The sequence below is a fragment of the Antechinus flavipes genome, chromosome 6 (genome assembly GCF_016432865.1).
Source record: "Antechinus flavipes isolate AdamAnt ecotype Samford, QLD, Australia chromosome 6, AdamAnt_v2, whole genome shotgun sequence".
Classification (NCBI taxonomy): domain Eukaryota; kingdom Metazoa; phylum Chordata; class Mammalia; order Dasyuromorphia; family Dasyuridae; genus Antechinus; species Antechinus flavipes.
Genome location: NC_067403.1, coordinates 211269654 through 211286912, shown reverse-complemented (window position 1 = coordinate 211286912; position 17259 = coordinate 211269654). Strand labels below are relative to the sequence as shown.

General features: G+C 39.0%; 1 protein-coding gene across 1 annotated transcript in view; it reads right to left on the bottom strand.

The window, feature by feature from the left end:
- The window catches only part of CTR9 (CTR9 homolog, Paf1/RNA polymerase II complex component), a 29153-nt gene extending 27564 nt beyond the window's left edge, over positions 1–1589 (bottom strand). Inside the window, exon 1 of the mRNA XM_051964780.1 lies at positions 1407–1589. Coding sequence (XP_051820740.1) covers positions 1407–1451 — 45 coding nt within the window. The 5' untranslated portion in view covers positions 1452–1589. The remainder of the gene's footprint in view (positions 1–1406) is intronic.
- Between the last annotated feature and the right edge of the window lie 15670 nt (positions 1590–17259).

Sequence of the window (17259 nt, the reverse complement as noted above, 5' to 3'; positions counted from 1 at the left end):
GCCCATCAAATGGGGAAAAGACTGAATAAACTGATAGATGAAGATAATGGAATATTACTCTTCTATAAAAAATGATTAACAATCTGATTTTAGAAAGGCTGGCAAAGATTTGCCCAAACTGATTCTGAACAAAACAAGCAGAACCAGGAATATTGTACACAGTAATAGCAAGAATATGCAATGATCAGTTATGATAGACAGTTCTCAGTGGTTCAGTGACCCACAGCAATAGCCTTTGCTCAGAAAATGCCATCTGTATCCAGAAAAAGAACTATAGAGACTGAATGTAAATCAACATATGCTATATTCACTTCTTTTTTGTTTTGTTTTTTATCTCCCATGGTTTTTTCCTTTGTTCTGATTTTTTCTCTTCCAATATGATTCATTAAAACAATGTGTATTAAAAATAATGAAGTGGGATGAAAAAGAAAAAATAGGGAAAAAAGAGTTTCTGTGGCCAAAAATACCATCATGTCAGCAAATAACCAATCCGTTAATGAACAGACTTTTCCGAGGCTAGTCCTCAGGAAACATAATCTCCGATGGCCCTTAATTCTGGCTGGTCTAAATCCCCAACCCCACACACGGGCTTACACTGAGCTGGCACGGTCTTCCAAGGCCCCAGAATCACCTGCATAGCCCCTCAGCGTGCCTTTAGAGGAGGAGCACGGATTTGGAGTAAGCAGAAAACGGAACCACGTTTTCTGCATGTTAATCAGCTTTGCCAGTAGCTCTGAGCAGCACAACTTTAGGTGAGATACTAGAACATGTGCACTGCCGAGGAGGAGTGGAAAGCGCTCCTTAACTTTAGGGAGTCACATGGGACATGGGGGAGGGGGGTGTCTACACCGCACGGGACGCGGAGCAACGGGACCACCCTGGAGGTCGGGGCAGTCCCGGCTCTGCCTCGAGTCCCAAACTATGGCCCGCCCCGATGTCGCCCCTGCTGTCAAACTGCTTCCAAGTCAGTTCGCTCCCTCCGCGCCGCGTGCCTCAGTTTCCCGCTCTGAAAGATAACGCCACTCTAAGTCCTTCCCAGTTCTAGAGAAACAGGTGAGGGGCTCGTGCAAATGCCGGATGGGGTCCACAGCGGGGTGGGTGTGACAGCTACGGGGTGCCCAGCAAAGTTCACCAGGAGGGCTCTTCGGAGGGAAGAAGGAGGGGGCGTCCAGGTCTCTGTCTCCTCGGACCCTCAGTCTGCACCGGAGACCCCAGGTCGGTTCGGACCCGAGACCGGGGGTGGGGGCGGAGCAGACCTCGGTGTGGGGAGGTCAGGGGTCAGGGCAGTCCTGGGCGCATAGGGGCGGGGGAGGGGAAAAAAAGGAAAAGGGAGGGGGGTCCCATCGCCCCGCCCCGCCCCACCCCCTGCTGGGCGGAGGCACCTCCTGGCCCCCGGCTTCGCTCACCTCGTCAGTGTCCCGGAGGGGAATCTCAATGGAGCCTCGCGACATGGCGAGGCCGGGAACCCGACGCTGGCGGGGCCGGCTTCTGTTCCTTCTCGGCGCTCAGCTCTGGCGGCGTCAAGCGCTACTCTTCAACTCCCCTCCGGCCGCGAACACAACGAGCAGCCGCCGCCACAGCCGAAGGGGGCCCAGGTACTTCCGGCTCCCGACCCTTTTGAACCGGAAGAACTCGCACGCGCGAAGGGGCGAGGCTTCACTGGGGGCGGGGCGGGAGCTGACCCGAAAGGAGCGAGAGCCGATGGACAGACCTGCGAGCGTGGTTGGTCCCCTCCCCCCTTTACCCACCTAGACACTGAGGCGGGGGGATGGGGATGGGGGGTGGGGTGAGTCACAGGAGCCAAAGAATACTTGCTCGACTCAGGCTCGGAGTTCAAGTTCGCCGCCTCCCAGTCCCTTCTGGATCAGTGGAACAGAGTAATTTGTTTTCTCGATTCTTTAAAGACAATTCAAACTCAGACGGGACTTGGGAGAAGAATCTGAGAGAGATTGCTGAGTCAGAGGCTGGGCGCAGATTTGGGGCCCGAGTTCAAGGGGGATATTTGTAAATGGCACCTCCAAAACTATGCCAAGGAATTTGCGTCATAATCGGCGTAAGTGGCCGAGTGAATCCTTTGAGAAACGTCTCCTGAGGGAAAGGGGGGACCCCAAACAGTTCTGCACTTGGAGGTAGAAGACCCGCGTCCCAATCGTGTCTCGCTCCCCTAAAGCGTCGGGATCTCCCGATGTGGAGTTTCCCTCTGCTAGTGTAGAAAGAGAATTGTCCTTGATTTCTAATGTTAGCGTTGCCCGTGACTGTCATTCCTCCTCCTCCTCCCTCTCTCTCCTTCCTCTTCCTTCTACTTTTCTTCTTCTTTTACTTCTTTTTCCCCTTATCTGTTTCTCTCCTCCTCCCCTTTCTCCTTCCCCTCCCCCTCCTCCTTTCTCTCTCCATCCCTACTTCTCCCTGTCACCATATTGCATCCATATCTAATGAGTGGATACAATTTATCAGATAAATAAATTAAAGAGGGGAAAAGCTAAGGAGGGGCGTCTGAAGAAGCTTTAGTAGGAGATAACACTCATAAATGAGTCTTGAATGAAGCTAGAGATTCTAAAAGGTCGAGGTAGAGAAGGTGTGAATTCCAGGATAAGGGAGAGTGTTCAGGGGCAGATAAGTGGAAGATAGTGAGAGAAGACTAGAGCTCCACACTTGGTAGACTTGGGAACCATTTGCATAAAAATGATCCTTAAATCTGTGAAAGTCAATTGAATTGCTGAGAGAAAAAGTATAAAGAGAAGAGAAACCTTAAGATCAAATCTTCAAGGAATATTCATGGTTTTGAGACTTGTTGTGGGGGATTTGGGTGATAGTCCAAGAAAGGAAGCTAAAGAATGGTTAGACAGGTAGAGGAACCGAGGAGGGAGAGTATCTTGGAAGGGGGAGTGGTTGGAGTGGTTCCGTCAGCAGAACAAAACACCAGATTGTAAAATATTAGGCTTTGAAAGAAGAGGTTTAGTTTGGGGGACTAGCAGGGTCCAGTAGGATTTTTTGGGAATATGAGAAAATCTGTAATTAATCATTTTGTGGGTAGTGAGGAAGAAAGATAAATAACTTTAAAGTGTGTAGCAAGGGAAAAAAGATAAGGAAAAATTTTAAAAGAGAGAGGGAGGATGATGGGACAAGCTCTCATCTGTGACAGATGATAGGATGATAAGTAAAAAGTTACAGGGGTCTACACACTTTAGAGAATGAGGAAGGATTAGAAGGAATTTGATTTCAAATATGAGTTGAACTAAATGACCAACGAGGTTTCTCCCAATTCTGTAAAGTGTAGAATGTCTCACAATAGACAGCCATTTCTTTTAGTAATGATAGCAAAATTTGAACATCAACAGTCTATTTCTTCTTGAAGTAAATTGAAAAATATATTTCACATGTTTTATACAGATAAGGAGTTTCTAGTTCAGTGTTTATGAAGATATTTAGAAGATATGACAGGATAGGCCTTGAAATTTGCAGAGTAAGTTACTATTTGATACATTCATCCCAAAAAGCAGGATAAGAAATTTTTCTGTTGAGGAAAAAAAACCAACCAAAAACCAAAAAACTGCATCGTCAATGAGTGACCGAGATTTGTAGCTAAAGAAAGTTTGCTCTAGCTGAGCCTATCCAGGTTTGCCTACTAAGAGATTTTTGTTTATGAAATTGATATTAAAATATTTTGAAAATCTTTTTGTTTAATTCTTATTCCATCTCTATCTACATCACACACACATCATTGTGGTCAGAGAATTGCTGGGACGGAAGAGACTGATGGAACACACACTGAACTTTTATAAATCATTTTAAGGGAGCTTTATATATTTTGACAATTGCATAATAATTACTATGTAAATTATTTTCATGTTATCCTAAGAATCTGTCAGCTTATTAGCATAGATAACAAGTTGACTGTTCTCCTTAACATAAGTAACTAAGTTGGCTGCTTAATTTCTTTGTGAACAATGTAGTGGCTCCTACTCCATATAAAATTCACTGAATTTCCCACTGATTTACTAAAGCCAGTTTCAGGACATCTCTGAATAGAGTATTAAATTTCCATCATACTGACTCAGATATATCATATCTGGCCAGCTACAAAGTTCAATAGTAAATAAAAGACACTGGGTTCAAGACACTAATGTTGTTGACTTTTAAATCATCCATTGGGGTGGGGGTAGGAGGAAGAAATTATTTCTCAATATACAAATAACCTACTTATAAAAAAACTTATAAAAAACTTTGTTTTGCGGTGGAATTAAGGGAGAACTTTTGAAGTTTTGGAGAAAGCATTCTCTTTTCTGTGTTTTGGTGACAAATTGCTTCTATAAAGAAACTAGAGAATGGCATTTTACAGTTAATGTTAACCCTTTGAGATAAGGGATTGTTTTATTCTTTGTCTTTGTATCCCTAATGTAGCACAATGTGTGGTATATAATCTGTGCTTATTAAACGCTTATTCATTGGTTGGTAGGGAACTTGGATGTCATCTCCCATCATATGCTAGTATTTTCTTCTAGGGATATTGGAGAGGAGGTCTTCAACCTCCACTCTAATACTTTCAGTGACAGATTTCACTACTTTGTAAGGCAGCTCTAATTTGTCTAGCTTTTTAGAAAATGCTTCTTTAATATTGATTTAAAACCTGCAACCTTGTACCCATTGATCCAAGTTCTGCTCTCTGGAGCAATATAGAATGTCTTAATTCCTTTTTAACGTGACTACCCAATGTTTAGTAAATGATTATTGACTAGCTGACTACTCTTCAAATATTTGAAGACAAGTATCCTGTCTTTTTAAAATCTTCACAACAGACTAAATATCCCCCCCCCCACCATTTCCTTCATCTGATATGGTTTCCTCTTATGAAAAGATTTCCTCCTCACATTTCTGTTCACCTTCCCTCATACACATACATGCTTTCAGCTTGTTCGTGTTCCTCTTAAAATGTGTTGTCTAGAGCTCAGTACAATTTTTCAAATGGAATTTGACCAGCTCAGATTATAGTAAACCTGTTGTTTCTCCAATCTGTACATAATTCCCCTTTATATACAGCCTAAGATAATTCCAGGCTTTTTGGTTGGCATATTATTCTTTTGACTCCTTTTGAGCTGATACTAAATCCCTCAATTCTCTTCCTTGCAATCATGTCTCATCCTGTCAGAAATGGCCACTTTTGTTCATAACCATATCTGCTAGATCAATCTAATTCAAGATGTTTGGACTCAATATTTTCCATATACCAACCAGGTCTGGGGCTAGGTACTGAGTATAAGGAATGAAATGTTCCTGCCTTCAAAGAACTTACATTTTAAAGGGGAAAGACGATACACAAAAAGGAGCTGAAAGGGGATGGTACACTTAGGGTTGAAATCCAGAAGGTCAGAAGCACTTTTTTCTTGAAAATTGAGGGGTGAGGAGCAGGGAACTGAGAGTTAAGAAAGTGAGAGAAGGAACTGAGTTAAGTGGCTTGCCTAAACTCACAGCCGTTATGTATCAGACAGAATTCAAACCCTTCCTGACTGTTGGGACCTATTTCATTCTACTATGTCATTTAGCCCAAGTTAAATCTGTCACATTAGAAGTCCCTGACTTATTCCAACTGCTCATAGACTAACACTTTAAACAGGGTTCCATCAGAAAATTTTTCTTCCCTGGAATTCAGTTCACAACTTCCTTCTGCAGCATTATAACCCTGTGGACAAACTCCATAGGGTTTGAGCAGTTTCCTTAGCTTCACTACCTTGTCTTACGTTGCTGAGTAATATACTCCTTTAGAGGTTACTTTGGCTTCCCCCAAGCCAAAATGGTTGATCTAAAACATCACTAGCAATTCTGAAGCCCCTAATGACATCTTCAGAAGAGTTACCTTCATTTCCTAGCACCAAGAAGGAAGTGGATTTAATCATGGATTTTTTAGAATTGTCTTGGACCATTGTCTTGAAAAAAGTAGTTAAGTCTTTCACAGTTACCTTTTTTTAAAAAAAAAAGTCAATTGAATTGCTGAGAGAAAAGACTATTTCCCAATTACTTGTAACTATAGTTTCCAGTATTCATTTTATAAGATTTTGAATTCCATATTTTCCCTCTTTCCTCTCTTCCCTTCCCAAGACAATAAGTAATTTGATATCAGTTATACATATACAGTCATATTAAGCATATTTCCACATTAGTCATGTTGTGAAAGAAGAATCCGAACAAAAGGAAAAAACCATGAGAAAGAAAAAGAAAGTGAAATTGATATGCTTCAATCTACATTCAGACTCCAGAATTCTTTCTTTGGATATGGATAACATTTTCCATCATGGGTCTTTTGGAATTGTCTTTCATCATTGCATTGCTAGGGAAAGCTAAGTCTATCAAAGTTGATCATCACACAATGTTGCTGATACTGTGCACAGTGTTTTCCTGGTTCTGCTCACTTCATTCAGCATCAATTCACATCAATCCAGGTTTTTCTGAAATTTGCCTGCTCATTTTTTCTTATACATGATAGGATTCCATTGCATCCATATACCACAACTTGTTTAGTCATTTCCCTATTGATGGAGCATCCTCTCAATTTCGAATTTTTTACCACCACAAAAAGAGCTGCCATAATTTTTTAAAATAATCTTTTTGGGATACAGATCTAGGGTCAAAGAATAGGCACAATTTTATAACCCTTTGGGTTTAGTTGCAATTTTCCCCCAGAATGGCTAAAATAGTTCACAACACCACCAACAGTTAATAGTGTACTAATTTTTCTACATACCCTCCAGTATTTGTCATTTTCCTTCTCTGTCATCTTAGCCAATCTGATTGGTATGAGGTAGAGTTGTTTTAATTTGCATTTCTCTAATCAGTAATGATTTTTAGAGCATTTTTTCATGTGACTATTGGTAGCTTTGATTTCTTCTTCTGAAAACTGCACATCCTTTGACCATTTATCAATATGAGAATGGTTCCTATTTTGGGGAGGATTGGGAGAGGCCAATCAAGGTTAAGCGACTTGCCCAGGGTCATTCAGCTAGCAAGCAACTGACTGAAGTTGAATTTGAACTCAGATCCTCCTGACTCTATCCATTGCACCATATAATTGCCCAATGGCTCTTATTTTTATTAATTTGGCACAGTTCTTTATTTATTTCAGAAATGAAGCCTTTATCAAAGAAATTTTTTTCTCCAGTTCAGTACTTAATATAGTTCTACAACATTCACATCTATGATAAGAGAGCATATAAGATCAGACAAACTCAGCCAGAATCAGAACTAGGGAAGACAGAAAAGTGGTGGCAGGCTCTCCTCCTTCACTTCTCCACTGAAACCAAGATCCGGAAGTCCTCCAGAAAGCTAGCCAAGCCCCAAGTGAAGGAGATAAGACTTTGAAGGAGACAATAAAGGATTTGGACTTTAACTCCTGGCTGCACTTGTGGTGATTACTGAACTGAAATGAAGGCTGCTCCCAGAGATCCCAAGAAAACCTCAACAGATAACATTACATTTTAGAGAGAACATTACAGGACTTGTTCTTCCTGCATCAGGATTGAGACTGGCATCATTTCTTCTTATCAGACTAATAGCAAGTAAGTATCTTTTATGAAGCTGCTCTGGGTGTTCTTTCAGAGCTTATGCTCCTCTGTATATCATCTGCTGCCATGACTGATATCTTCATCTCATGCTTATGTAACTGATTTTTTGATATGTTGAAGAGGGGACTGAACCTAATGCTAGAAATTGTAAAGAGGCAAGTTTTGGTTTAATGGAAAAAATTTAATGGAAATTAAATTTTAATTAAATTTAAATTTTAAATTTAATGGAAAAGGAAAACTCCTAACCATTAGAAATATTTAGAAGTATAATGGAGATAGAGGGATTTCTCATTGGAGACCCTCAAGTAAAGGCAAAATGACCATTTGGCAGGATATTGTGAAATGCTATAGAAGAGAATTTTTGTACACACATAGGTCTGTTAGGTTCATTTCAACTTTGAGCTTCTGTGATTTATCATGACTCACCCCATTTTTTCTCCTAAAATTGATTTTTTTTGAACCACGATATATAAGTATATTAACCAATATTAAATTTCATCTTATTAGATTCAACTCTACATTATAGCCTGCCAGATCATTTTGGATTCCTATCTGTTGATGAATTTTAGCTTTGTGTCATTCATGAGTTTTTTGGTATGCTTCCCTGACTTCATGCAAGTCATTACTAAAAAATACTAAGCAAGGAGTCAAGGAAACAGTCCTGAAATATGAAACTAGAAAACCTTTTTCTAGATTCACGTCAATCCATCAACAGTAAGCATATGGTTGTTTAAGTGACTATACAGCCATATGAGTGCATCATTCATTTATTCATTCAAAAACATTTATTAAAAAGCAACCACAGCTAGATTCCAATAAGTACAAATAATGAATCCTGTTAAGTAGTCCTTTTGCTTGAATTTGCACTATCTGAAGTTATAACTATATTCAAAATATGGTAGTTGATTCCAATCCAATAAAAATATGGAAAGAAATTTTTTTAAATCTTTTATTAAAATTACAGTAGAATATAAGAAAAATCTGTCAAATTTATTATAAGTAATAATGATCAAAAGCAATTTTTTAAAAATTAAAAAATTACTAAATAGCATGCCTAAAGAAAAATATATACTTGATAACATGACAAAAGTGTCATTATTGTCATTTAAAATATTTTAACAAATTAAACTGAGCTGTCTTCTCTTTAAATCTTTACACATACCCTGGTAAGTGCAGAGATCTTTATTTATATATTAGCAAATTTGTGTGCTTACATATTCACACAGTGAATCAGATATAGCTGGATCACTTAGGGCATTACCTAAAATGAGTAGAATTTTAAAGTGTATTTTTTGATATTGCAATATTTTCCAACAATTAAGCTAAAATAACTTGAATATTAGTCTTCAAAAACAGCTTTAGTAATCCCAGATTTCTTATTTGATCACGAAAGAACTGGAAGAAATCCATGGTTGTAGTCTTTCAGATCAAGATTAGTTTTCATTTAAAATTCTGTTCAACATTGCCTTTCAACAAAAGTGGTAGATGGTCTTTGGACACTTTAAATCCAGGTTGAGTTTTTCATTTCGTAGAAATTTAAGTTCTAGAAGGTATCCTTTTTCAAAATACCTCTGTTTCATTAAAATTTTTGATCAGTGTATCTTCCTTTTATTTTCTTTTAAATATTAGGGGGCACTTGCTTTTACCTCCTCTTCTATAATTTTAACTTTATTGAATTGAACTTCATTTTGAATCAATGCTTTCAGTTGAAGTTTCTTCACTATTTCATTTCCGTTTTCTTTCTCTGCTATAATAAACTTGAAACAGTCTGAATGGCTGCTCTGCTAAGAGGAATGCATAGTACTGTTAGTCCATACTGATGAGATCCTATGTAACTAGATAGAGTTGGCAGAAAAAGCCTGAAGTACTGATAAAAATTCTCCCTGAGGGAAGGACACTGATGGGGATCAACTCAACCTTCCAGTCCCACTCTAGGCAGAGGCTTTGGTAACCCTCACCTTACTGTATCTAATCAGAAAGCCAAACCACAGAGGTTAAATTTCCTCTATAAATCTGCCCATGGCCCACACCATCTTTGCTGAATTTCCTTTGGGTTAGCTCTCCTAGTCATTCTGCCTCAAGATGTCTTTCTCCTTGTAATAGCTATCTCTTTTGGGTGCTAAATCCCTTTTAGGATTCAGCCTGCCAGTCAATAGCATATCCCCACCTCATGGTGTATTCCCTTTCTCCTGGTAAATTGTGAGTTTCACTGGAGAACTTGTCTTTTTCATTGTTAATTATTTAAACCCCTTTCCTTGCTAACTATATATTCTCCCAAATCTATTTCATATTTGCTACTTCTGGTATCCATTTTGTCTCTTCATTTTGTCCAAAACGTCTTATGAATAAAAATAGTTTTTAGCAAACAAAAGATAAATTCTTCACATGAGAATTGCTACTAAACCTCATCATTTGGGGTGCCTCCACTACTCTCATCACATACCACTAAAAGACATCTCTTTCTTTCATTGTAATACTTCTTGTCTTTATAGTGATTTGCAAATCACAAAAAGCTAATGCAATTTTTGCTTTTTCTTTCTTTTATTTTGCCTACATGTTTTGTAATATTTGGCATCACCCTGTAGTAATTAATACTGAATATTCTGTAATATAAATTCAAGAATGCCAATATCTTGTCCTATCTAAGAGTTACTTTGATCATGTTTTGTGCAATTCAGTTACATCACATTTTTGTTCTAATGTAATAACAATACTTTCCTCTCCCTCTCCCCACGATTTGTCTCTTTCTCCTTCATCCTTCTTCCATCTCTCTGTCTCTGTCTGTCTTTGACTCTGTCTGTGTCTGTGTCTCTGTTTGTCTGTCTGTCTTTCTGTGATGGCAGTGGTTCCATATAGAGTAGTCTTCCTTTTGTCCATTTTGTTAAGAGCTCTTAAAAAAAAAAGGTTAACGCAATTGTTGGTAATATGATATGTAGCAATACATTACAGCCACACTGGACAATATGCAAGCTTGGGCTGATATCAGTAGCAGCAGCATGTTAAAAACCCTTGACTAGTTCACAAAATGTTATTAATTGAATTTTGACTCACATTAGATGTTATCTAGTATCATTTAAAATTTTGTACCATATCAAATTTTGTATTATCTGAATTCACATTAGTCATCTATGCAAGTCACTGAGTATCAATTTAAAGGTGAAATTGAAACAATTTCTAAGCTTAAGGACCTACATTCTATGGCAGTTAGGGAGAAAAGGAACAATTTTTTCAACCAATCTGTCATTCACCAAATGCTTACTATTCTGCTGTTTGATAAATGTTTATGATGTTGTGCTTAGCTTGGAGATACCAAAAAAATGTCCCTGCTCTCCAGGAGCATCCAATGGAAAAGACATTCTGCAAACAAACAAAGCAAGTTATATTCAGGACAAATAGGAGATGATTAACAGAAAACAAATGTATATGTAAAGTAAATATAATTTTTTGGGGAGGAGAAAAATATTAATAACTTAGAAAATCAGGAAAAACCTTGTATGGGAAGTGGTAACTAAGGTGAGTCTTGAATGAAACTAGAGATTCTAAGAAGCAGAGATAATAATAATGGCTAACATTTATATGGTGTCTACTATCAACTGGGCACATTACAATTATTGTCTCATTTGGTCCTCACAATGGCTCTGGGAGGTATGATCTCCATTTTACATTTGAGAAAGTTGAGGCAGATGAGATTAAATGAGTTTCTCAGAATCATATGGCCAATAAGTATCTGAGGTTGGATTTGAGCTCAGGTCAGTGCTGATTTTCAGACCTAATATTCTTTCTATTGTGCCATCTAGCTGCCCAGTGATGCTGGAGATAAGAAGGCTTGGAGGGATAGCCTGTATGAAGTGTGTGTAATCATAGAGAGATTGTGAAGGATAATAATATGCAATGAGCCTGGATAGCTGTTATTCATCCTTCATTCTCAAAGGACCAATAACATCACAAGGGTGATATTTTGACTTGCACATGAATTAGATTTAAATGAGGCAGAGCTATGAACCCCCAAGATAAAATCAAAATGGGTCCATGATTTAGGCATAAAGAATGAGATTATAAATAAATTAGAGGAACATAGGATAGTTTACCTCTCAAACTTGTGGAAAGGGAAGGAATTTGTGACCAAAGAAGAACTAGAGATCATTCTTGATTACAAAATAGAAAATTTTGATTATATCAAATTTAAAAGCCTTTGTACAAACAAAACTAATGCAAACAAGATTAGAAGGGAAACAACAAGCTGGGAAAATATTTTTACAGTTAAAGATTCTGATAAAGGCCTCATTTCCAAAATATATAGAGAATTGATTCTAATTTATAAGAAATCAAGCCATTCTCCAATTGATAAATGGTCAAAGGATATGAACAGACAATTTTCAGATGATGAAATTGAAACTATTACCACTCATATGAAAGAGTGTTCCAAATCACTATTGATCAGAGAAATGCAAATTAAGACAAATCTGAGATACCACTACACACCTGTCAGATTGCTAAGATGACAGGAAAAAATAATCATGAATGTTGGAGGGGATGCGGGAAAACTAGGATACTGTTGCATTGTTGGTGGGGTGTAAACAAATCCAACCATTCTGGAGAGCAATCTGGAATTATGCCCCAAAAGTTATCAAACTGTGCATACCCTTTGGGCTTATATCACAAAGAGATACTAAAGAAGGGAAAGGGACCTGTATGTGCCAAAATGTTTGTGACAGCCCTGTTTGTAGTGGCTAGAAAATGGAAAATGAATGGATGCCCATCAATTGGAGAATGGCTGGGTAAATTGTGGTATATGAATGTTATGGAATATTGTTGTTCTGTAAGAAATGACCAGCAGGATGAATACAGAAAGGCTTGGAAAGACTTACATGAACTGATGCTGAGTGAAATGAGCAGAACCAAGAGATTATTATAAACTTCAACAACAATACTGTATGAGGATGTATTCGATGGAAATGGATATTTTAGACAAAGAGAAGATGTAATTCAGTTCCAATTGATCAATGATGGACAGAATCAGCTATACCCAGAAAAGGAACACTGGGAAATGAACGTGAACTACTTGCATTTTTGTTTTTCTTCCCAGGTTATTTTTACCTTCTGAATCCAATTCTTGTGCAACAAGAGAACTGTACGGTTCTGCACACATATATTGTTTCTAGGATATACTATAACATATTTGAACATGTATAAGACTGCCATTTAGGGGAGAGGGTGAAGGGAGGGAAGGGAAAAGTGGCTACAGAAGTGAGTGCAAGGGATAATGTAAAAAATTATATATACACACTGCATACTAAGCCTATATACTATGGCTTAACAACTGGTGGATAACTGCCCCATTTGTTGAAGGACTAACAAAGCTGCTCCATGCTAGGTCCTGAAAGAGGGATGACCTCTGAGAATCAGACCATTCCAAAGAATCCAGGTGGACTTTACTAAACTGCCACCAGTGGGTCGCCTCAAATATTTTGTGGTCATAATAGACCATCTGACCTCATGGGTGAAGTTATTCCCTTCAGTCCAAGCAACCACCTCAACAGTTTAAGTAAGGTCTTATTAGAACAAATTCTTCCCAGATATGGAGTATTGGAGAGGATGGAGTTGGATCAAGGAACACATTTTTCTTCCCAAGTATTGCAGAATCTGATTAGGACCTTAGAAATCACTTGGGAGCTCCACACTACTTGGCATCCTCCTCCTCCTGAAAAAATGGAAAGGATGAATCAAGAAATAAAACAGCAACTAACTAAATTATCTTTAGAGATCCAAGTACGTTGGACTAAGTGCCTTCCCCTTGCTCTGGTCAGGATCAGAACCAAACCACATAGTGATATTGGTCTTTTACCTTACGAATTATTATAGCGTCACCCTTTCCAGGTTTATCATATGGGAAACTGGGACCCTATTCTAGAGACAAAAGATTTATTTCTTAAGAGTTATGTTAAATCATTGGTAAAATATTGAAAAGAACAAAAAGAGCTGATGCTCAGACTCCTCCTCTAGGTTTTCCTGTTCATAGAATTCAGATGGAAGATTGGGTGTTGATCCGATCCTGGAAGGATGAGAAGCTGACTCCATGCTGGGAACAGACCCTACAGGTGATTCTGACCTCAGACACTCCAATTCGAACCCAGGAATGAGGCTGTACACAACATATAAGAATAAAAGGACCTGTGGTCCTTTATCAGAGTAGACAGTTGAAGAAAAAGGAGACTTCAAATTAAATTTGAGGAGGGGACCTCCACTGAATGGGAGCCCATTCTCTGAATTCAGTGCATTATAATTGTGTATGTATTATTCTTGTTACTCTTTTTTTCCCCCCGCATTAACGACTTTAGGCCTCTTTGCCTGTTTGGGAGCTGATATATTTTCCTCTGAGAACTCCATCTTAACCTAGCAGTGTAATAATAGTTGGACCTCATGGGGCTTTCCTTGGGCTTTGGGTTAACTTGTTTCCTCATAATAATCATGGTGGTTATAGAGACCCAGAGTCCCAGAGATGAGAACCATTTCCTCTTGTGTATGCAGAATATAGGTAAGACTTTTAACTTATCAAATTGTTGGATCTGTGGTGGGCCCCCAAGATTGAGCCATTGGCCATGGGTAACCTGTCCCCTTAAGCTCAGCCTGGATCCTCAGTAACCAATCCCAAATTCATAATGGGACCAGTTCCTGGAATTTAAAAGAGAAACATCACTAGCCATTGACAGAAGATAGGAAAAGGAAATGTTGCCGGAATTAAATGGGGCAAGGCTTGAAACTAGGAAATAGTGTCTGTGAATGGATCTATATGAGAATAGACCTGAAGCCAAAAATGATCTATTGTATAGAAATGTCTAAATATTGGCGAGGCATGGATAGGAATCCTCAATTGAAATGTGGGAAGGATTGGAAAAGTTGCATCTTCAATGCTCTCCCAGAAACAGGAGGAGAACAAAGATATTGTTATCAACAGGTCACTACAACAGAGAATAGAGTGGGAAGTATTACAGTATTAATTTGAAGCCCCAGTGTCTACTAAGGACACAACAGCTTTCTAGTAGAGTTCCACCCTTAAATTTATCAAGGGTTCTGGGTGGATGTCTTTCAAGAACCCCTAACTTCCCTACTCTTCATCAAACTCAACAAGGGAACACATTTGCTGTTCCCTTCTCCACTGGGGACAGTCTGGTAGTATATGTCTTTTTTTTTTTTTTTTTTTTTTTAACATTCTCAACATTTCAAAGGCTTTCTGCTGGCAGAGACAATGAATCTCCTGTTGCTTCCTGCATATCCTTGTCTTCTCTCCTTGGGGCCTTGCCTTGTTGGTTTTTCTGCTTTCTTTCAATTTCCTGTACCATTTGCCCTAAGATTTTGGCTTTAGCTTTTGTTTCTCATCATCTAACGTGCACATTGGTGGTTTCTTCCAATAGATTGGAAAGGCTCTTATTATTCCATCTAATTTATGTAGTTTCTTACTGATATCTGACCATTCATTGGTCACAAAGTGCAATTGCAAGGTATCTTCTACTCCTGGGTCATCAGGATCAAAGTCAGAATACTTTCTCATGCTATCTTTTAATCTATTCAGATATTCAGCTGGTGACTTATCCTTCCTCTGAGTCACCTCAAAAGCCTTTTTCATGTTCTGTGCCTTTGGTACTGCTTTTTGAATTCCTGTAATTATCAATTCTCTAAGATCCCTCATAATTCCCCAATGTACAGGGTTATTGTGATCCCAATTCAGATCTACTAAAGGATATTTCTGGTCAGTTGGGACTACTCCTAGAGGGTGTCTTCTATCCCACTCCTTCATAGCTGCTCCTCTAATTAGTCCCCTCTTTTCTTGTGAGAAGAGAGCATTTAAAATAGACATAAGTTCTCCCCAGGTAAAAAGATTAGGGCGCAGGAATAGGTCAAATTATTCTGCTAGTCCAGTGAGATCTTCTATTAAGGGCTTCATTTTCTTCTTAAAGTTCCTGACTTCTGTGATACTCAGGGAAACATTCACATATCCTATGCCTCCCTGAGCCTAGGGAACTTCTCTTAAAGGATATAATTTAGTATTGGGCTCTTAGGGTTTGGAAGCAGTTAATTTTGTATATCCCTTTGAATTTGCTCTAATTCCTTCTGTAGTGGAGCATATCCTCCCTTCTTTCCCACCTCCCCCCACACTCCTAGGGCCTGGGTGAGGTTAATTGAATCAAGTCTTCTCTTGCCCTCAGAGGTCTGGAAGGGGTTAGTGAATTAAGTCCTCTCCTCCCTTTTCAGGCCTGAAAATCATGGCTTCCTGGGGTGGATATATGTATGGAGGAGGGAAAGATAAGAGTGGGTCCTATTATGGTGTCTTTGGAGTCTCCTCCTTTTCTACACACTTAATTTCACTTTAATCCTTGCTCAACCTTATTTGGGCCCCAGAAAGCCAATGTCCTGCATACACTGCTGTCTCTGGATTAACAGATTCTTTATTATTAACATACAAATTTAGTTTTTGGAACACAGTCTTCAGGGTAGCCATATTTAGGCCAAATGGTGCCTCCACCAATATCTTTGTTGCCCCAAACAAAACATTTTATCATCTTTTTCTTGCTTTTCCCCTTATATTATTGCAGCTTGTTCCAATTATTTCCCAAGGGACTATTTACTGGTATTTATTATTCTCTGTGGAGGGTGACTTGGACTGAGTTGAAGCTATCTTAATTTGAATGGAATCTTATTTCCATATACTCAATCACTCTGGGAGTCATCCCCCCCATTCCAGACCAAAAAAGCCTATTTTGTCCAGAACACCCCTTCACAGTCTGTAATCCTCAATTCAAAGGTTTCAGGGGTCTTATCTTTTGGGTTGCTTCACACAAATTGCTTGACTGCTTTTTCCTCACACTGATTATAATTTTGCTGCAGAGTTTTTTACTTTTGCTTTGCTCCAGGTCTCTCCACTTTGGGCCACTTTACCTTGGACAGCAAGAAGAAGCCTACTGGATGTTTGTGGGCTGCTTAAAACAGGGCAGGATGCCATCCTGCTAGCACCCGAGAGTTCACCTACTCACTAGGTCCCATGATCCTGAACAGGCCCCCAAAACTGTGTGGTTCAGGTAGAGAAGTGAGTGACCATTATATAGCAAAATAGCTAGAGATACATCTAGGAGCAAAATGAAGGTTTATTATACATTCTCCTGAGGAGCAAGCGTCACTCCAGTCGAATAAGCAGTCAAAGGGAAGAGGTGCCTTAGAGACAGAACAGCAGATTAAATAGTCTCTAAAGCAAAAAACACTCTCACCACTGACCCTCATCCTCATTGGCTGAAGGTCTTACATTCTAAATGTGAGGACTATCTCCGGAAATTGAGTTCAGCCAATAAGAACATAGCTGCCCGTATTTGGTTTAAATTGAGGTAGGAAGCAAATGATATCATGGAAGAATATCAGAAAGGGGAGGTAGGTATGTACTAACGGGTATTGGTTTAGGTCTACACCAACTTTGAGACTGGTGAAGCCTTACTTGATTCTCACAAATGTCTGAGAGATCTCACTCCATCTTGTTCAAGAAGGAAGAAGAGGAGAGGGAGAAGGAAGAGGAGAAAGAGAAGGAATAAGAAAAAGTAAGGAAGAAGAAAAAAGAATGAAGAAGAAAAAAGAAGGAAAAATAATGAAGAAAAGAAAAAAAAGCAGTATCTCCTAACTTCTGCTAAAATTGGCAGGTTGGGTCTTCAGAGAGTAATTACAT